The sequence below is a fragment of the Apodemus sylvaticus genome, chromosome 14 (genome assembly GCF_947179515.1).
Source record: "Apodemus sylvaticus chromosome 14, mApoSyl1.1, whole genome shotgun sequence".
Lineage (NCBI taxonomy): Eukaryota > Metazoa > Chordata > Mammalia > Rodentia > Muridae > Apodemus > Apodemus sylvaticus.
Window position 1 is genome coordinate 87,660,712 of NC_067485.1, and position 21,764 is coordinate 87,682,475.

General features: G+C 44.2%; 1 protein-coding gene across 2 annotated transcripts in view; it reads left to right on the plus strand.

Moving 5' to 3' along the window:
• Dip2c (disco interacting protein 2 homolog C) overlaps window positions 1-21,371 on the plus strand; it is a 409,010-nt gene extending 387,639 nt beyond the window's left edge. For both annotated transcript variants that reach the window (XM_052157069.1, XM_052157070.1), the window contains 6 exons: window positions 3,641-3,702; window positions 9,547-9,604; window positions 11,214-11,288; window positions 14,142-14,316; window positions 17,325-17,448; window positions 21,056-21,371. In XM_052157069.1, coding sequence (XP_052013029.1) covers window positions 3,641-3,702; window positions 9,547-9,604; window positions 11,214-11,288; window positions 14,142-14,316; window positions 17,325-17,448; window positions 21,056-21,308 — 747 coding nt within the window. In that variant the 3' untranslated portion in view covers window positions 21,309-21,371. The remainder of the gene's footprint in view (window positions 1-3,640; window positions 3,703-9,546; window positions 9,605-11,213; window positions 11,289-14,141; window positions 14,317-17,324; window positions 17,449-21,055) is intronic.
• Window positions 21,372-21,764: the final 393 nt, after the last annotated feature.

The following is a 21,764-nucleotide window of genomic DNA, read 5'->3' on the forward strand; positions in this document are numbered from 1 at the left end:
GCCAGTCATGACCACGTGGAGAGAGGGGGAGGGGAGGAGAGCCTAAGAGGGGCAGAGAGGTGAGAGTGCCAAGAGCATGAGAGAGAGAGAGAAAGAGAGAGAGAGAGAGAGAGAGAGAGAGAGAGAGAGAGAGAGAGAGAGAGGGAGAGGGAGAGAGAGAGAGAGAGAGAGAGAGAGAGAGAGAGAGAGAGAGAGAGAAGAGGGCAAACAGCCCCTTTTATAGTGGGCCAGGCCTATGGGGCGGGGCATACCTGGCTGTTGCCAGGTAAGTGTGGGGTGGAGCTTAGATAGACATTCCCCAGTATTTGTTTAAAAAAGAAAAAATTAAAAAGATGTGACGGCGAAGCAGGAATAGGTTCGTCATCGTTGTGATATCTGGCTGCTTCATGCTGACATTGGGGATGACTTGACTCTGTGGAGCCTAGAGAAAGGGGTATGGCAGGTGTTTGTCCAGTCTCTGGAGATCTTGGCTATTTCCTTGTTGTCCAGGGTCTGTGGACCCATCTGAGGATAGGTCAGGAGAACAAGTCCAGTAGAAGCTGAGTCTAGAGAAGCTGAGAGGAGATTGACTTGTTCTTTGGTGCAGTCAAGAAGTATTCCTGGTTATCAGACTGCATTTTACCCACAACCTGGCTAAAAGTTAAGTCATTAATATGAGATAGATGTCTAAGTTTTATTCAGTATGTTCCCTGTGGTAGGCATTCATTCCAACACATTACACGGGTTACTTTATTTAAGCAACACACAGTTCATCTGTGAAGTAAGTACTGTCATTCCCACTTGGCATGGCAGGACTAAGCACTTCACCCAGTTCCTCATGTAAGTCGAGTGGTTACCGTACTTGTCCTGAAGTTACATCCTCATTCAGTCACCCACTGATTTCATGAGGATTCACTAAAGTAGTAGGAAGAGCTCCACAGGTCCATGAACCCCAAAGTCTGTCTGTATGACAATCATCAGACTCTGGCAGCCCGAGTGCTCACATGTTGCTCGCCAGCCCTCTGCAGGGAGGCACTCGGGGGCCAGAGTGAGGAAGTCAGGCTTCGTGTTGCTATGATCTTTTCAGAAGGGTCAGCTCAAAAGAAAAGTACCGTGTAGACACATGGGCCATGTGTCAGTAAAACATTTCAAAACCAGGCAAGATGGTCCTTGTCTGGTCCCTGTGAATCTCCTTCCATTTACCAATTTAGCAGCTCATGGCATAGACTGGCAGATTACAGGCCAGTGAATTAGCTAGATTTTCACTGTCTTTTGAAACTTGCCTGTCCCACCCCAACTCTCCCTAAAAAATTGGACTTTTTTTTTTGAGACAGGCTTCTATGTACCCTAGGCTGCTGTCAAATTCAGTGTGTAAAGAGGAGGAAGCAAGTATACAGTCTAGGAGCCTGGTACTTGATACCTTCATATCTCAACAATGTACCATTGATCCTTTTGTCTTACTGATCTTATGGATAGGGTGAGATACTGTAACTGCAGATGTAAAGGCTTCTCTTCACCATTGTGAGGAACTTAAAATTACTTAAGGAGCTGAAGAGGTGGCTTCGAGGTTAAGAGCATGGACAGCTCTCGCAGAAGACCTGAGTTTGGTTCCCAGCACCCATGTTGGGCAGTTCGCAACCATCTGTAACTCCAGGGGGATCTAAGACCTATGTGCTCTCTGAGTGCCTACATTCAGAGGCACAGACCCACATGCACACACATCTTTTAAAAACTTGATAAAGTCATTAAATTGAACCATTGAAATATATACTTTGAAATGAAGCAATAAGGTATATTCTTTTAAGTGTCATTGGAAAGAGCACAAAGCAGCCTAAAGCCACTGTTGAGATGTATTCTCTACCTTACTGATAAAGGTCCTGGGACAATTCACATGCCATGGACTATCCTCGATTTCTCTTTTGTGCTCTGTGGCTATGTTGACATCTTTTCAGTTTTCCCATCTTTAACAGTATAGTGGTTAATTTTAATGGTTTCCACATTGACATTGTTTTCATCTTGTTTTTACTTTGTTCCCTGCTTTCTGCATTTTCCCCAACCCCCATCCTTCCCTTTTCTTCATCCCATTCTTTAATTGTTGCATTGTTCTGTGTGTCTCCTATCCGTGTCCCTCCTGTCGCTTGGTATATTCTCCTTCTTTCTTGCCCCCACCCTCTTGTTGCTTGTAGCCCCACAGGCTGTGGACACTGGCCGAGCAGGTAGGGGACTTTTCTGTTCATCACACCAGCACACACCCACTTCTTACCTCCTGCCATTCCAGCTTCCAGCACTGAGACAAGCTGCAAGTGTGGTGAAGAGATTGACAGGAGGTCTGTAGGCCTGTCCTACATACCACGGAGAGTAGTACCACCCAGAGGGTGTGTCACCATGAGTGTGATCACTGTTCCACTTCCATTTCCCACCATCACCCACTTCTCAGGACCCATTCTTTGCCCTGCTGGTCTTCAGTTGGCCTCGTGTGGCTATGAGTCTCCCATTGCTCATTTCATCAGATGGTGTTTCTCCATCTGCTGCTCTGAAGCACAGCTGTGTTGAATAATTACAAGATGGCCAGAACACTGGAGGCCACTGTCACTGTGAGCATCCACAGTTCGACTGTGGTTCCTCTTCCTGCTCACAGGGGTGGGACCCCAGTCATCACTATCCCACAGTGTTGGAACAAAATGGTGGTGATTTGTTTTGTTTTAGACAGGGTCTCACAATAGCTGGCCTGGAACTCAAAACTACCCGCTTGCACTGCCCCTGCTTCCTGAGCACTGGGATTAAAAGCATAAGCCACCATACCCAGCAAAGCTGTTATTGTTGGTATTCTTATCTTTAAACATACTTTGGTACAAAAGTGAGATCTTAAAGAAATGTAGTACAGTTAAGTAAATTCTGAAGGGTGTAACTTCCCCAGCCCTCTTACAAGTCTGTTGTGTTTGCCATGTTTTTCAACTTTCTTATTGTATTGCCTTATGATATGTAAAATGTTCTATCATCTCAATAGTACATACCTTCCCTGAGCAGAGGCCATTGGTCAGAAGTCAGCCCAGTATATTTTTAGAAGGCCTTTATGATGCCAAGATTTCTGGACTGCTATGTTAAAGCTCAGAGTACTTACTGCTCAGCTGATTTAGAGACGCATAGAGCCTCCCTGACTTATGTCACAGACAAAAATAGCCATCTGAGGCTAGAGGCACAAGCGGGATTAAAAGGAACAAAATAATTATCTCTTGTATCTTCCCTTTCAATCTGTCAGCTCCTGTCACGCTTATGCTTTAATATCTTACGGTCTAAAAATAGCTGTTCTGAATGCGTGTAATGAAAGTTTCTGAGCAAGAGACACTTCATATCCTGACAACCCACTTTTGCAGCCAAACTTTTCCTAGAAAAACATGTTGTATTCCTCCCTTTATTCTTATTATACATGCATGGCTGGAGTCAAGCTTTGTGATGGGCCTTAGGTGTTCCCTGGGGAATTTAGATGATCAAATCAGATGTTAGAAGGCTACATGGAGAAGTATAGATTTAGCACCAAGTCTTTGGGGTTGTTTGTTCAGCTTAATGTTTTTATCAAGCAAATGCGTACCAGTTAGTAGAGAGTATAGATACAGTTTCTTTCCATGCAAACAGGTTAACCACACTGTGTTGTTGTTTGCAGGGGACATCGGGACCTGACCCCACCACTGTCTATGTTGACATGAGAGCCCTGAGACATGACAGGTATGGGTTCTCTCCTCTCCTCTTTCCTCCCTTCCTCCATTGTTGGTGATCCAGCAAGTATGTGTCCAAGTTAACCAAGATGAAAGTAGCCATGTTTACTTGTTTAAACTATCATTATGTGGAGATAGTGTATGCCTGGGAAAGCTGGACAAAACTTTACAGGTAAAAACTTGGTTGTACAAGATCAATGGTGTGACTAGAGGTGTCTAAAAGTCAGGGCCATATCAGGTCCCATTTTTCATGTCACCATGCATCAACATTTCTACATGAGGGATGTATACATTTGCACCATATGTTGATGTTTTTATGAAACAGTTGAAGTTGAAGTGAACTCACCTTTTCTGCAAAGCTACTAAACAGATTTTTAAATGAGATTATTAATGTGTGCCCATTTGTGTTTTTGTATTATGTCTCAGGAAGACAAGGCAGGGAGGGGGGCCATATAAGATAAGTCTGGAGAAAACCTTGCCTCGACTAGAAGAATCTATTGAGATGTCCAAGAGAAAAGAAAAAAATGTTGTTATTTTACATCAGTTCTCCCCATTGAATGGTTTGTGTTCTGCTCAGTGGCCATTGAGATGCCCCTACATTGTTGTTGTGTGGTGTACAGATGGAGCACAGGTTTATGTATTTCATAGGTAGTTAGGTGTTACATGAATGTGTTGCTATGTGTCAGGTTACCCTGTGTTTTCTAGAATTTTGCTCACCTATCAACGCTATAATACATTGAAAACAGTCAAAGAGTAGTTGTGTGGTTAGGGGATGAGGACGAGGGAAGCAGTTTGTACCCTGCCTGACCAAGGATACAGTTGAAACTCCTCAGAGACAGGAACCATTCTCTGTACAGACTGACAAGGCGTCCAAATTTGGTGACCCTGTCCCAGGGTTAGATGCTTGACGGTCTCCAAGTGGGAGCTCTGCATCTGAATTCAAATCCACTTAACTGTAAACCTTACTGAAAAATAATGTCTTGTTTGTATACCTTACTGAAAGAGTATCTGTGCTAGTGACCCTCCAGCAATTCTGCCCTCCGGCTGTCCTTCCAAATCCAGAGAGAGCAGAGTTCTCAGTGCACTCTGGTTAGATGTCTCCCTGTGTTATGAGTATTTGGGCAGTGGGGAAAGGCCTAAGATTGGATTTGTGCTTTTTCTTCTGAGAAAAAGACAGTCTCAAGAACTATCTTCACCTGTTGATCTTTTACCCATCATTTGTCTTCACTGTGATAAATCTTCATCCTGCACGAGCAGGGCATGGGAGAACTGCTATGAAGTAAGGGTTTGCGTGGTGTGTAGTGGTGAGCGATCTGTATTCCCTGTCACATCAGTGATGTACTGCTGGAAAGAGGAGGCCTGTGTTGAAGATGAGTCCTTTGCAATCAATCAATTCTGTGATCTTAACTAAGGCCTCTGAATGATGCTTGTGTCCTAATTTCAAGTCAGTAGTAATAGTCTTCCCAGCCTAGGCTGCTTTGCACATTAAAATTATTGGAAAGAGACATGCCAGTGAGTTGTGTACTGGAAATTGCTCCCGGGTTGTGTGTCATTAAACTTGACTGGATAATGTCATCAGTTGTGATGACCATGGACGATCTTGCCCTTGATGGACTCCTAGGCCACTGCTCCTCCTGCATGGGCTTCCTTAAAGTGAGGGGCTGGATCTGATCAGTCACCAGGCCTCCCATCAGCATGGTAGACTGGCTCAGGTACCATCTCAGAGCTTGGATATGATGCAGTGCTGTTTCTCTGAAATGACTTGCTCAGTTCTCTTCTATAGTAGAGAAAAACTGAGGACTATTCCTGAGCCCCCAGAGTATCTCCTGGGATCTTACCCCTCCACCTCCTTCACCTAGATCTGCTTCAGGCCTTTCCAGTCTGTCTGGCAGAGACACCTGCTCTTTCTCTGCAGCAGCAGCTCTTCCCCACATCATGGGGCTGAGAGATACTTCTTTCACTCCATGACTTTGCAACTCGCTCTCTTTAAGTTTGCAGGATATGGGTGAGTGCTTGAGATACTCAAGTTGATTCACTGAGGTATCTCCTCAGACCCTCCTCCACTTTAGGTGTTTACAATGTCCCTGCTTGTTTGGCCTTCCTAGAAATCAGTCCTGCACAGCTCACTCCGTCTGCCTAGGTCCCTTTTCCTTGGCTGCTGAGTACCTAGAATCTGAGTACCTTCTCATCCCTCATTCCCTTGTCAGTGGACGTCACCTTCCTGATACCCAGACACACTGACAGCCCCATCCACGTCCTTTGGATCCTCCTACAGCAGGCACTCTCCAGTGGGCTTTCCCTCATCACCTTCTGAGAAGCCAAGTATGTTATTTACAACTCAAATACTGCATCCTCCACACTGAAGCCACTTCTTCTCAGAAGAAAATAATATCCAGGTTTTACTTCTTCAGCATTACATTTGACCCTGATTGACAAACATAAAGTATACCTTGCATTGCAGCTCCTGTGACATAAGGGTTCCAGGTTCAGACAGGTCAGAGTCAAGATTTCCCTGCTTATGACCCTGGGGTTTCAATTTCCCTATGCTTAGCATGAGCACAATAAAATGAGTCTTTGCAGGTAACTGTAATAGCCCAAGGAGAAAAGAACTCTGAGGCTCTTAGGGTACCTTGAAACTTCCCGGGACCCTTGCTGAACAGAGAGAGAGGGTAATTTCTAGGGTGCTGTAAGTTTTCCCTACAGAGACCTAGACTATCAGTCTATAGCACCCTATGTGCTTCCCTCAGAAAAGATGCAAAACCAGCAGCTGGAAGGCAGTGAGACAGGAGAGTTCTGACAGTGTTGATCCTCTCATTCTTCTGGAGTTCCTGTGAAAGTAGGGTAGTGGTTTTCTCATTACACCTATGTGAGGATCTGTCATAAGGATTAATTACTTTACCAACTGATTTAATGGGGCATTCACTTGGGAGCATCAAGATACCTGCCCAATTATCACTTAATTAACCTAAGGAAGCTTCGTTTGTCAGTATGCTGTGTATGCACTGTGAGAGAAAGAAGAAAAGAGGACAGATAGGTGCAGGCTAGAAGTTGCGATCAAGGTCTCAGTAGGCCCACCCTTTAGAAGCAAGGAATTAAATAGATTCACTAACCACGCCTGCTTGGTGTTAATACCCATTTTATTCTTGTAACCCCAATGTTAGGGATTTAGCAATCTGTTTGTAGCCAGGTTGATGTGGAGAATATTTCTGCTTTACATAATGAGCATACATATTCCTCCAGTTTCTGGAATAAATTTAGTTCCCACATATACAAGAGAAAATGTTCAGGGGCTATTTGAGAGTTCTTATTAATTTTTAAATGTATTATTTACTGTGTATTTATTGAAAATGAATTCATATTACTTGATCTCTTTCAGTTTGGTCTTTTCTTAAGCACTTGACTTGTTTCATCTTTCTGTAGAAAAGAAAAACATTTCTCAGACATTTCACGACACAGTTTTAGTGGATTGCCAAATCTCAACCCAGTATTAGTTTGAAGATTTGTTTACCTCTGTCATGGAGTGTAACCTGAAGTCATAGTTAAAGGGTATGGCTAGAGCAGTATGAATTTTGGGGCTGTGGATGTAGGTCAGTTAGAGAATTTGCTTAGCTTAACAGGTAAGAAACCCTGTATTCCATCCCTAGCACTGTATAAACGGGAGGTAGTGCCACACGCCAATGATCCCCGATGTAGGGAGATCAGAAAATCAGGTACATCACAAGTTTGATGTTAGCCCGGGCTCCATGAGAACCATCCTGGAGGAAGGCAAGCAGGACGAAATGAAAGAAAAGCATGGATTCTAGATTAATTGCAACCTAGTGAATAGCTGAATACCAAGATTCCCAAGAGCAGTGGACAGAGAAAAAGGCAACATACCCTCGGTGGGGTTATGTCAGTCAGCAGCGGGGTAGAAGAAGGGAAAATCAAAGACATCTATTTGCCAAAGGACTCTCTGCTAGCTTGGGCCCTGGTGTGCATTGTGTGAGTGGCATGAGTTCTGCATGTGCATGTGTGTGGTGTGATATAGGTATGTTGAACATGGGCACACAAGCTCGTGTATGCTAGAGGGTGTTGAAAGTGTAAGAGCATCTGGGTAGTATGTTATTCATGAGCTATGTATATATGCCCATGACTATAAAAAGGTGCTACAAATGAGGACTTCCATATATGTGTAAGGATGTGTATGTATACGTGTGTGTGTGTGTGTGTGTGTGTGTGTGTGTGTATGTGTGTGTATTGGTTCTCATTAGTGTGTTGGGAATATTGTGTGTGTGTTGCATACACACAGGTGTGTTCTGTGTATGTGTGTACACATGCTAACATGAATCTGTGCTTCTGGGGGTTATGTGCCAGTGTTCCTGCATTCTTTCCCAAGTACATTCCAGGATTTTCTGGGAAGAGTTGGGGGCCTTCTGTCTTGACCACAAGGCATTAGTCTTGTCAACTTTCTGTGGCCTGTGGCTCTCCTAGATAGGACCTGGGCCATGGGTACAGCATGTTCATTTTTACTAGATACTAACCTCTGACAGATGACTGTCCTAACAATTATACCTGGGCTATCACTGCTCTGTAGTTTGTACCATTCTTGACCTGCTCCCTGGAGTTGCATTGTTCCTCTGGCTGAAGTGAACTGACAGGTACCTTGAGATTAGATGAGATTTTAAATCTTTGTTATTAGCTTTTTTCCCCCTCCTTTATTTCAGCTTTGGATCTCTTCAGACTTGGGAGTCTTTAACTCACTAAACATTATGTTAGAATGTGATCACAAGATCATGATATAATATGGTTTTTATAATTAACAAGCATTTGAAACTATATTCTGAAGTATTCTTGAAAATCAGTTAACTATGTTCCATGGAGGAAACTGAAGGACATTTGCTCTTGTGGACTCTCCTCCGTGGGTACTTTGATAACACCTTGTACTCCCATCCCTGAGGTGAGCCCCATCTCCCATGGAGCTTGCTTCTAAGTCTTTCTCGGTGGCTCATGAGAGAGATGTGGTTCACATTTCTCACGCTCTTCAAAGGTCCCATGAACTGACCGTGCATGGAAGGGGAAGAGGCTGCTACTGGTGGAGCCAGGCAGTGCCAGTGCTGAGACCTGGTGAGCCAAGGTCTGACTGTGGAGCTCTTTCCCACTCTCGAGCTAGCTCACCTCTCTTTGGTCATATATCAAGGATTTAAGCTTATAAATCAGTTGTAAAGGAACAGCCACCAGCCTCTGTAACTCAGACTGCAATAAAGGCCCTGGGTGAATGCATGATGTTCATAGTTCATTGACTTTGCACAGCACGATGAAGCCCCGGGTAGGACAATGAGCCAGCCAGGTCGTGGTCAGCCAAGTTCTTCTCAGTAGTTCTCCAGACCAGTTTACTGTTAACTATGCTTTAGTCCCAAACCATTTTCCTTCTGGAGAGGATTTTCACTGTTCCTCAGCTCAGGCACTCTTAGTTTAGCAGGCCATCTGTGGCTACTCAACCCAGAGACTGTCTTCCTCAGCATGCTGTCTACACTCAAGCATAACTATACCAGCTGTAGGCCTACAGGTCACACCCGGGCCCCATCACATCACGGGTAAGGATGCTGCTTCCTGCCCATCCTTCCGCTCTGAGCACACAGGCATCGTTCTAGTTGTCTTGTAGATGGAGCAAATGTGGTTCCATATCCTTTACTGACGTGTCCTTGCCATTTGTCCTTGCCAGGGCATAATTGCCTCTGCTATCAGTAGCCCTCTGTAGGATTTCCACCTTTGCTGTAGAATAATACTAACAATTAACTTACTTTAATAGCCTGCCAAGCCCAAGCCCGAGCCATGTGGCCAAAAAGGCCACTAAGTTATGTCTTTCTACTTACAGAGTCCGGTTGGTAGAAAGGGGATCCCCTCACAGCTTACCTCTGATGGAGTCTGGAAAAGTAAGTATTACAAGTGTTAAAGTCTCACCCCAGCATAAAGGGGAGTAAGGATGAGTAGGCCTTAACTCTTGAAGAAATGTGCTCTCAGAGACTGTGTGTTCCCCGGGGGAAAGCTGTCTCGAAGATAATGTTTTAGGAGGTTTGACTATGAGTACAGGAAGTCAGCAATAGTGTTTCAAACATTATCACTTTTAAATAACAAAGTTATGATGCTTGGAGCCACTACAAGCCTGAATGCTGTGTATCTCCCTATGGGCTCTATTCTGGGGGGGTTGCAAAGGTTTTAATGTGACTGTTCCAGTTCAATTATTAGTCTCTTGTTCTAGCCCTCAAGAGGAGAAAAGACTTTCAGAACTTGAGAAGGTTTTCACATTATCTTATACTTAAATGCCATTGGCTACTATTTAGTCACCTATTCATACGCAATGCAAGCAAAGGCTGTGAACTATTCTATTGATTCTTGTGATCCTAGTGGTCTAGCTTAAAAACAGGATATTACACTAAAGTGTGTGGATAATGATTCTCAGTGATCAGCTAGGAGTTTAGTTTCTGTCACATTGTTACAGAGTTGTTCTGTGAAGACAGAACTAAAAAGGGTATTTAAATTTACATGCTGTTTTACTTTTTGGTACAAATGACAATTCTCCATTTGACATAGTTCTATTTTTAAGTTTATTTTATTTGTGGATGTATATGTGGTATGCATGCCCATAGTCACACATACACATACACATGTACACACACAGCAGACAAAGCAGGATATTGGGTTCCTTCCTTTTTCACTCACTCTCTGCATATTGCCTTCAGATATGGTCTTCATTTATCTAGAATCCACGACATTTTTGACTAGGTTGATTAACCAGAGAGCTGTTGGGATCCACCTGTCTCTCTTCCCCAATGCTGGGGTCACAACCATGCACAATCATACATTGTTTTTTGTGTGGGTGCTGGGGATTTGAACTCATGCCCTCATGTTTGCAGGGCAAACACCCATACTCATTGAATCATCTGCCTAGGTCGTATGCTGCTGTCAGCCTTTTAGAATCTGTATGTTCATAACTACAAGTTCTATCCTGTAATGAAGTGGTTCTTGGGGTAGGAAGGTGGTAACAACCACCCCAACACAGTTGCAGGGCCTGTTAGGAACAGACACCATGGCATCGCCCTTCAGGTGTCATCTGACTGCTCCAAGATGACATGAGTTTCTACCACAGAGTGTCTTGCTACAACTTGACTCTTGAATGTTACCTGACTCAGGTCAGAAACTTGAGATTTTAGAGTGGACCTTTGAGTTCTTTGCAATGTGATACAGTAAACTATTGCTAGGTTGAAAGTATATTGGGAGGAAGGACTTAATATCAGTGTCTGTATGTAAGTGGTTTACCCATAGGAATAGGTCCTGTAGGAAGTTAGCATGCAAATATAGCGGAGAGGAGAAAAATAGCAGGACAGGTGCACCTTAACTTTATGCCATGATGTTCTCCAAATGGTCTTTGGAAAGGAAATGGCCACTTGGCATTGGGGCAAGATTGCCAATGGAGAGTGTTTGATTCCTGCCTGCCTTTTTAGCCACAATCAGAAATTGTCTCCTCTTTTTTTCCTCAAACAGATACTTCCTGGGGTCCGGATCATTATTGCCAATCCAGAAACGAAAGGCCCACTGGGGGACTCCCACCTTGGAGAGGTGAGTCACACAGAGCCTCCTGGGAGATCTGTCCTCTGAGCCTGTTTTTGCTTTGGCACCTGCTATCATCCACAACTCATGCTGCTCACATGAGGCAAGTCATGGTGTCCAGGGAGGAGCTAACGGTGTGCTTTCTGGATTCAGTCACCACCGGAAAGCTCAGTATTATAGAGTGGCATATCCCTAAGGACACTGGAGACACAGTCATCAGAGAATTCCAAAATCACAGCAAGTCTGATCTCTGCAGATTCACTCTAGAGAGTGTTCTCATGAGCCTTCTCCATTTCTAAGAACTCCTTCATCAGGAAATTATTGAAACCTACAGAGTGAACAGAGCTCTACCTACCACAATGGCCATGAAACTCAAAAGCCCAAGATTATCAAAGTGGTGATTAGATGTGTATTTCAGATCAGAGAGAAGAGTGGCGTTTTATGTCACTTGTGATGACATCCACACCCTGTCATTTGGTCCCCTCATGCTGTTGGCAAGGTATAACTGGAGGGGAAAAGCTCATCATGCTTCCAAACCTAAGTTTTTCAGCACTTACATCAGTAGTGCCACCCTTTTGGTGAGGTCAAGTGTCACCATGTCCTTATTGTCTCCACTGATAGGATTTCTCTGAGAAGGTAGAGGGCATGAGCAAATGACACAGCCCAAATCTAACCTTTCCTTCCAGTTGTTCTGCCTATGCCTACGCTTCCCAGCTTAGGAACCTTGTATGTGATCATCTCTGCATCCTCCACCCTACATGTCGCAGAACAGCAGCAGAACACTATCAGCTCACCCAGGAGCACTTCCCACAGAGCATGTGGGTAAACACATGACTAACCATTTCTACTTACTCTCCACATTCCTTCCTTGTCTGGCTACTTTGTAACCCTTGTTTGCATCTTGTGATGATATAAAATACAAACTAGGGTAAACAAGTGTTACTTACATTCAGAGTTCTGTTCCCTCCCAGGGCAACCAGGAATGGAGATGTTAGGAAGTTGACTTTTTATATATATAGTTTTACTCCAATCTGATTGAACCATAATTGGCAAATAGAGTATATAAGTCAGAATGTACACATAATATTTTTGATGTACTGGTAGTTTTATACATTGTAAAATGACTTATATTCAAGGTAATCGATACACCTATCACCTCATAAAATTACCTTTTCTGTGTATGGTGAGAAAATTTAAGTTCTGTTGCCAAATTTCAAGCCAAAAGAGCACAATCTCGCCTCCCAGGAGTCCTTCATCATCTAAATGAAGGCTAATGCCCTTCAGCCAACATGTCCCCCATCCCTTTCCATCCTCAGGTACCAGTGACAACTCTTTAGCTCTCTGCTTTATATAAGCACAACCTTTCAGAGTCCATATAAGAGACTTAAGTGGTATGTGCCTTTCCCTAACTTCTACTTCACATTGTTAGGAAGAGCAGGCTACCATTTCCCCTTTTAAAACTGAATTATATGACATTCTATGTATTTTGAGACCGAATTATATGACATTGTATTAATTAACTTATCTTGTTGCTGTGACAAGAGCAAAATAAGGAAGAGTTTATTTTGCCTTATGGTCCCAGGGTAGGGTCCATCATTGTAGGGATGTCATGATGTCAGGAGCTCAAGGCCATTGATCACATTATACCTACAGTCATAAGTGTAGTGGGACAGATGGAGTTCAGCTAGCTTTCTCTTTTTGTAGTCTAGAATGAAGCCTAAAGAGTGGAATTGCCCATGCTCAGGTGTTTCTTGCCATCTCAGTTAACCTAATCAAGAAAATCCCTCACAGATGTGCCCAGAGACTTCTCTTCAAAGTAATTCTAGATCATGCCAAGTTGACAACCAATATAATCTGTCACAGTTGTCTTAGCAAAGAAATAGTGCATGCTGGAGAACAGAAAACAGTTGTTACCTCATCTGACATTTCCCTTCTATCTGTGTATTACTTTTTAATTACTCCATCAGGTGCTTAGTAAATGTCTGCTAGGATCCAGGTACTACTAATCTGGGGTCTTGGGATACAGTGGTAAATAGTACAGATGAAGTTTTCACTTCAAGGTACTCAGCTATTTTAATGTTAGTAAAATAACAAAATATGCAATCTCAAAATGCCTGTGCTTCAGACAGTATAACCTGAAAGCCCTCAGAATGCCTGTGCTTCAGACAGTATAACCTGAAAGCCCACCTTTATGGGTCTGGCCTTGCTATCAGCATCACTGCATGCATTGTCCAGATGTCCCGAGAATTGTCTGACTCCATGTTTACCTGGGCCTTTAAGTGCTTCCACATCATCCACAGCTATTGCTTTGCGCCTATGTCAGCCTCTACTGAACCGTTCTGCACCCCACATTCACCTGCCTGTCCTTTCTGGTGACTTTGCCCCTTCACTGTACTTTGTGTTATTTGATCATAGTCTGCTTCAAAAGGTATGCTGGCCAAGTGAAAGGGAAAGGTACAATAGAAGGCTTTGAGCATTTTCCTAATTGCTCTTAAATATGACCATCACATTTGAAAAACTATAGAAAACTCATACAACTTTGTTCATTTTTAAAATCTTCCTGTAATCTGCTTTAATGAACTTTTCAGATTGTGAATGGCTTATTTGGTTGTGTGGCTGTAGCTTATTTTTACATAGTACTTTTATTATAGAGAACTTTGTGTGTCTGTACTCCCCACCCCCACTCCCTCAACCCAGACAGCTGGTGGAAACCGCCATTGTCTTGTATTGGGACTGAATCAAGGAAGCCTTAGCCATTGTGGAAAACAAGTTGCTGTGTAGTAGAGAGTTAGCTTCTCTTCTCTAGAGAAGGCTGAGTGGACAAAGTAGCCCATGCACAATGATGTTTCATTCTGTCCATAGATCTGGGTCCACAGTGCCCACAACGCCAGTGGCTATTTTACCATTTATGGAGATGAATCTCTTCAGTCTGATCATTTCAACTCCCGGTTGAGTTTTGGAGACACCCAGACCATCTGGGCCCGAACAGGCTACCTGGGCTTCCTGAGGAGAACTGAGCTCACAGATGCAAATGGAGGTGAGTCCAGGCTGGAAGATGCTACACATTGGACAGAATTTGAATTTGACCAACACTGAAAATGGCTCTGAGGTTGAGAGCCTCACCAGGACCTCTGCTTGCCCTTACTCATCTGAAAGTGCCTGACCTTGAAGAGAGACCAGTAGGGACTGGGTAAAGGATTTACCATGTAAGCATAAGACCTGAGTTTAATCCCCAGAACTCACTATGTGCTTCTTAAGATCTTAGCACTAGAAGCTAGCTCCATGGGCCATCTAGACTACCACCCTAGACACGTTGTTTCTAGGTTCAATGAGAGACCCTTTTTCAGCAAACAGGGTGACTGGCAACCAAGGAAAATATCTGATGCTGATTTCTGGCTCCCATGCATATACATAAATGTGCACACACCTGTACAACCAAACACACATGACCTTGTACACACAGGCAGGTAAGATATAAATAAATGCAGTGGACAGAACTGTGCCTTCTTTTGTCTTCTGAGAACCAAGAGCAAATGTAAAGCTAAATACAAGCACAGCACTCCCTATGGTGAAGTGTGCCTAGTGTCCTCATAAATTCCAGAGGTTGCATGCTGTGTCTACCATGACTACTCCTCTGACATTTGGAAGGGAGTCTGAGTCTCTGAGCCCTAATTGCCAACAACTGGGCCTTCCTACTCCCATTGCTTAGGACACAGCCCTGTGTCTAGCAGTAGAATACTCTGTTGCTACCTTCCTGTGGCTCCATATCGAGAGTCACATTAGGATATTTCATGAAGCCGAGATACCAAAGCATACTCACAAGCCTTGGGGGTGGTTCAGTGGCAGAGTGCATGCCTGAGGGCCACATGTCACAAAAAAATCAACTTTCAATATGTATTCAAATAACTGAGGAGATAGTTCATTTGGTAAAGTATTTACTATGCAAGAAGGAAGACCTGAGTTCAGATCTCCAGCACTGAAGGAAAATGCTAGGTACAACCACATACACCTGTAATCCCGGGATAAGGACGGCAGAATAGGTGGATTCCTGGAGCTCACAGGCAGCCAGCCTAACCAAATTGGTGAGCTTGAGGTTCAGTGACAGAGCCTGTCTCACAAAGAAAAGAGAACAACTGAGGGAAGATATCCTATGTTGACACATGAGCAGATGCACCCACAACACAGAAAATAAAGAACTGCCCTGAATATTCACTTCTGTTGTAGTCTTTCCTTGACTCTCTGCTTTACCATACACTTCTAGAGTCATGGGGAGACCTAAATCCTGGACAGATGAGATTCTAGACTTTGATGATGAGGCTTCCTAAATCACCTAACACACCTGCTAACCTGAGTGCTGCATTTAGGAGACAGAACATGCTAGTGCGGCAGTTTCATGATGGGTAGTCACAGGCTCATTTAATCAAGGATGTAAAGTTTGAAGTTGTAAATGAAGGTATTAGTTTACAGCCCTCAAGGAAAACCTGCAGAATCCTGCCAGCTAAGCCCTAGGAAACAAAGCAGCAGAGTGTGGCTGCTGTCCTCACCTCATTGGTCCTGGATGGTTGCATGAACCCACACTCAGAGCAAGAAAGCACAGCTCTATTGTAAGGAGAAGCAAGTAGAGGTCTCCGTCTTGCTTGTCTGCTTAGATTAGGAAAGATCTATGTGCTTTTACTTCATGGTATTTGTTTATTCGAAATTTTCCCTGGCATACTTATTACCCAGTTAAAATAGAATTCTTATTTTTAAGCAAAGACAGAGCTGACCACATCTTCATTATTATAAGGTTTTCTTGCAGGATAAAAGAAAGTCTTGAAGGCCTGGGGAGATGACTCAGCAAGTGAAAACAGAGTTCGACCTCCAGTGGGCCTGGTAGCCTTCCTGAAACCCAGTTCACAGGAGTCAGAATCTTTGGAGCTAGCTGAACTAGTCCATTTGGCAAGCTTTGTGTTTAAATAAGAGACCCTGCCTCAGGGTAGGCGATGGAGAACAGCTGAGGGACTTGTGAGTTCAACCCCATGAAGCGCAGACTTTAAGTGCTGACTGGTGTTAGTCCATTAGTCATTGCTAAGTCCCTTGATCACTGATGTAGATGTGATCTTATGTCTGATGGTAGAAGCTGGTCCAAAAGAAGGTTGGCTTATTCCTAGTGGACAAGTCAGAAATGAGGCAGGCTAGGATAAAGAGTGAAAAGGCTTAGGAGGGTGACGAGAGGCTTGTTGTATACCTATGTGAAAGCATGGTATAGAGTAGAGTTTATTCAGGGCAGAGGATGGGAGTTCATGGGGTGCTGGAGGCAGAGAAAGGCAGAGAGAGAGAGAGAGAGAGAGAGAGAGAGAGTAGAGAAGAGAAGTGGAGGCCGGCCATGACCTCGTGGAGAGAGGGGGGAGGAGAGGAGAGAGTGCCAAGAGGCAAGAGAGAGAGAGAGGGAGGAGGGTTGGCAAGCAGCCCCTTTTATAGTGGGCCAGGTCTACCTGGCTGTTGCCTGGCAACTATGGGGAGGGGCATACCTTGCTGTTGCCAGGTAATTGTGGGGTGGAGCTTAGACAGAATCCTAACACATACAGAATAAGAAAAGACAGGTATGGCCTTATCACCAGTAACTGGGATGCTGAGAAGGATTCCTGAGGCTTGGTAGCCAGCCTAGCTGAATAACTGGATTTCTGGGCTCCAAATTCAATGGGAGGATCATGTCTAATAAAATGATGTGCAGAGTGATAGTGAAAAACACCTGACATTGACCTGTGGCCTCCACATGTGTGCACACGTGTATAAGCACACACACACACACACACACACACACACACACAACACACCTTAGAAGAAAAAACAAAGCAAAAACTAAAACATAAAAAAGAGAACCTGGTGATTAGACATCCTGCTCTGGAGGATATAAAGGAATGTCTGAGCCTGAGGCAGCTGACACTCCCCAGGAGGAAGAAGCCAACCATCCCTAGATCCCGATCTCCTTTTCTTGTTTATGTCACTCTGAAGAAAATAGAATAAAGCAAGGTCTTGACTGGTTCTTGGTTTCTTCTCCAACAGAGCGCCATGATGCTCTCTACGTGGTGGGGGCACTGGATGAAGCCATGGAGCTGCGGGGCATGAGGTACCACCCAATAGACATAGAGACTTCAGTCATCAGGGCCCACAAAAGCGTCACAGAATGGTAAGGGGACAGGAAGGCATTGTCTGTTGTGGTGTCAGGAGCCTAGTTGTTGATCACAGGATGTGGAGGAATTTCCCTAAGACAAGGCACTTGACTGGGTGGAGTTCTCTTCAAGGTAAGCCTTCCTCAGGGCTAAAGACAATGCAGGAAAGAACTATTCTGTTAGGACATCTCAGGTGACTGGAAGCAAGAAAGTTTTCATCTGAATAGTGTTTCCAGGAAGCCAAGTTGTTAATTTCTGCAATCATATAGGTGTGAAGTTTATTTTGGTTCTCTGTATTGTGTTTTCAAAAATTAAAACAACAAACAAAACACACATGCCTTCCACTGACACTTGGTAGTAAGAGGCATTATACTTGCATGGGAAACATAAGCATGGAGAGGCACTGTCTGGGTGAGCTTACTAGATATGTGTGTCAGGTCAGAAATGCTTCAATTAAACCAGAGCCTGAGCCACAAGGCCCTGGACACAGTGGCCCAAGAGTGGGGACGTTAGTTCTTGTCCTTCCCAGAGGCGAGAATCTCCGTCTTCTGCCTGAGCCCATTCAATGCATTTGTCAGCGCCATTGACCAGCAGGTCTCCACCCATGAGCTCACTTCTGCCCCCTGTGTGGGAAAAGGAAGGAGGCAATGCAGGTCGTCAGTCTGTGCATGGTGTGGCGTGGTGCCTTGGTGTTGAGTCTCAGTCTGAAAAGTGACTCCATGCTTTTCACTGTAGGCTTGTCACTCACTTGATGACAGACAACGTGTTTACACACTCAGGGCACTAAACACGCTCCTGGCAGAGAGCCTGACATGACCAATCTCAGTCTTAGGCCACAAGCAGTAAGAGAAGCACCTGCAGGAATAGCTTTGAGTAGTTTTCAGACTTTAGTTCTGATTGTTCATTCTTCTAAAGAGTTTCCAAACACAGGCTCAGACTTACTGCCACTTATTGAACCAAAATAGTATAAGTAGACTTATTTACTTGTTTATTTGTTTATTTATTTTGTTAATAAATAAACAAATTGGGGTGCTGAGCTTTAGAACTGGTGTTTCCTGATAGGCAGATGTTTTGTAATAGTCCTGAATCTGAGTGTTAAGCTCTTGGCAAAGTACGTGAGATCCTCCTTGCATGAACATGTTCTGTCATCACATGCTACCAACACCGACCTCCCAAGGCCCTGAGTTCTATGCTCAGCACCCCAAAACTCCCCTGCATTTTTATCCTAAGCATCACTAGGTCAAAAGCTCCAGTTGTTCGTTTCCTCCTTACTGTAGATGGATGGCAGAAGTGGAAAAGATAGTAAGCAGACCTCTTGAGACTTGACATGGGACCAGGACTGACCTCATTTTGTACCTATGTGGCTCTAAATTTCATCTGCATCCTTGGTTTTGTTGCCTTTATCGTCTCCCTCAAGATGCATGCTGAGGGGCCTCCCTCTGGGATTTTATCCTAAGCATTACTGGGATTACCTACTACATGGCTCCTGAGTTGAGTCTGACCCTGATGTGGTCAGGCAGGGCCTCCAATTCATTTGTTTTGTAGATGCCCAGGATGGAGGAATTGATGAATCAGGAGATTTGATTCTGATAGACTCAGGGCTTCTGGGAACTGTTCAGTCACAGATCTCTTCTCTTCTCCTGCTACACCTCTTAGAGTCTTCTCCCTCTGTCTCCGCCTCGCCAAGTCACATGTTCTCCAGGTTGCCTGCTACTGAGAAACCCCATGTCAAAGACAAAACTGTCTCCACATTGCCAAATGCAAGCCTTAATTAGGGTTTTAATGCTGTGAAGAGACACCATGACCACAGCAACACTTATAAAGGAAAACATCTCACTGTGCCTGGCTTATGGTTCAGAATCTTAGTCCACTATTGTCATGGCAGAAAGCATAGAGGCACACAGGCAGACGTGGCCCTGGAGAGGTAGCTAAGAGTTATACATTTGAATCCATAGGCAACAGGAAGAAACAATGAGTTTTAGGTCTGGCTTGATTTTTGAGACCTCTAAGACCTCCAGTAACATACTTCCTCCAACAAGGTCAAATCTCTTAATGTGTCATACACCATGGGTCTATGGGAGCCATTTTTATTCAAGCCACTACATCAACCAAGTTCATTTCTCATGTTGATACAGCCCCCTTAGAAAGCCTCCAGTTCCTATCCTACTCTTCCTGGTAAACCCAGGAATGACAGTGAATCTTACGTTCCACACACTATAGATGGCTGAGTGGTGCCCAGTACTTCAGGACAGTGGCATATACTTCAGATAATGTGATACCATTTGACCCAAATTACCTGGGAGATGTATTTATTTGGCCATTGGTGTCAGATACAACAATGTATCATAGAGTCCATTCGAACCAATATTTCAGTGTTATAGGGCTTCAAGGGAATGAAACACCAGCACATCTAGGAAATCACTTTCAAAACATCTCTGAGGTGTTTGGAGTCCCAAGCAACACCCTGCTTAATGCTCTCTGTAATTCTCCCTTTCAGCATAATACGTGAGTATTGATGATACTGAATAGAATTTGCATTATTTTTAGTACACTTAGTCTCATGCTTGTAGGAAAAATGGTGCGTCTAAATACATCCCATCCCAAGTTAGGACAGAGATCATTAGACAGGCAGGGGAGAGCTGATGTGATTGGTTCTAAATCTGGTGTCCTTTTTCATGTGTCCCCTTCCTACCAGGAACTTTCTGGTTTATCCATATAGTTTCTTCTACCCTTCAGCACTCTGGTTCCTACATCCAAGTAGATGTGTGTGCCAGAGCTGGTGAAAATCAGGGTTTTAATCCATCATAAAAGCCAGTGTCACAGGTTAATAGAGTGGTAAAGCACTGGGTGTATGTCTCCAGCAGTTAAGGAGTGAGTCCTCAAGGGGCTTTCCACCAAATAAATGCTGCTGTCTGAATTAGTTGCTGCTGATTTACTGTCATCTCCAAACTCAGTACTGGGAGACTGAACTGCTAATCGTGCTCACATGTCGCCTTGCCCACTGTTTGACTGGAGATAGGCTCAATGGCTCTGCCCTCCATGTGTCGTGTCCTCTGGGGCCAGCTCAGGCACGTCTCTAGTCTGGCAATGACAGTGTCTCATATCAGAATATTCCAGCACTTGTATAACCTCTGCGAGGATCACCCTGCTCACACACATTGACCAGATTCCATCTTGAGCTTGAGCCTAAGGACCAGAAAGTGGGAGGGCTGGGCTGAGTGCTTCCTGCTCCCAAACTTCTGCAGCCCCAGAGCTGGGAGCTGAACAAGCTGGTGATAGGCCACTTTAGAGGGCTGATGAAAATGGTGGGGGACCCATCCCAGGCAGCTGTAAAGTAGCAGAGCTAGAATCCATACACCCCAGGGGACAGAAGTGAACCCTGTGCCATTGAAGCAGAATCCAGAAAACACCATATATACCACACAGGAGCCACCATGAGAGAAGGCCAGGAGAAAATCTGGAAAGGTATGTTGTTGCCGGGAAGGCTGAATGCTGACCCAGCTCAGAGGGATGTGCCAGTCTGAGGAGGTGGGTGGGATCTCTTAGGCAGATGTGAATAGAAACAAAGTCTTATCATTCTATAGAAGTCTCCCCCAGTAATGGTGCTTTTCTTCTGTCTTCTAGTGCTGTCTTTACCTGGACAAACCTGTTGGTGGTTGTGGTTGAACTTGACGGGTCAGAGCAGGAAGCCTTGGACTTGGTTCCCTTGGTAACCAATGTGGTCCTGGAAGAGCATTACCTGATTGTAGGAGTGGTGGTCGTGGTGGACATCGGTGTCATCCCCATCAACTCCCGGGGAGAGAAACAGCGGATGCACCTGCGAGACGGGTTCTTGGCCGACCAGCTGGACCCCATCTACGTGGCCTATAACATGTAGTCTTGTCACCTTGGCTTCCACAGACTTCTACGGATGTGACCGGTTTTCTTTCTTTTTTTTTTTCTTCTCAGCGTCCACAGAGACATGCAGACACTCGGGCCACACTCAAAGGAGGAGCCTGATGCGGTGGGGTCTGGGGTAGTACTTCCAGGAGCATCACCCTGGCATGGAAATGAAATGTGAATTTATGCTGGATTTTGCTCAGAAGGACTTTGGATCACTGCCTTCAGTTTGCTGGAAAAGATCATTTTAAGAACTTTCTTTCCTTCTTTTTCTTTTTTCTTCCTCTTCTTCTTCTTTTTTTAATTATTGGATAAGAAGTGCTCTCTTCGTAAATGTGGTATTTTGTTAAGCCAAAATAGCGATTAAAAAAAAATTCTACCCTTCAAATGGGTTCTTTTAAACAATTCATGTAGTGTGACAAAGAACTGTTTTTTCTGTTTTAATGTGTCATGG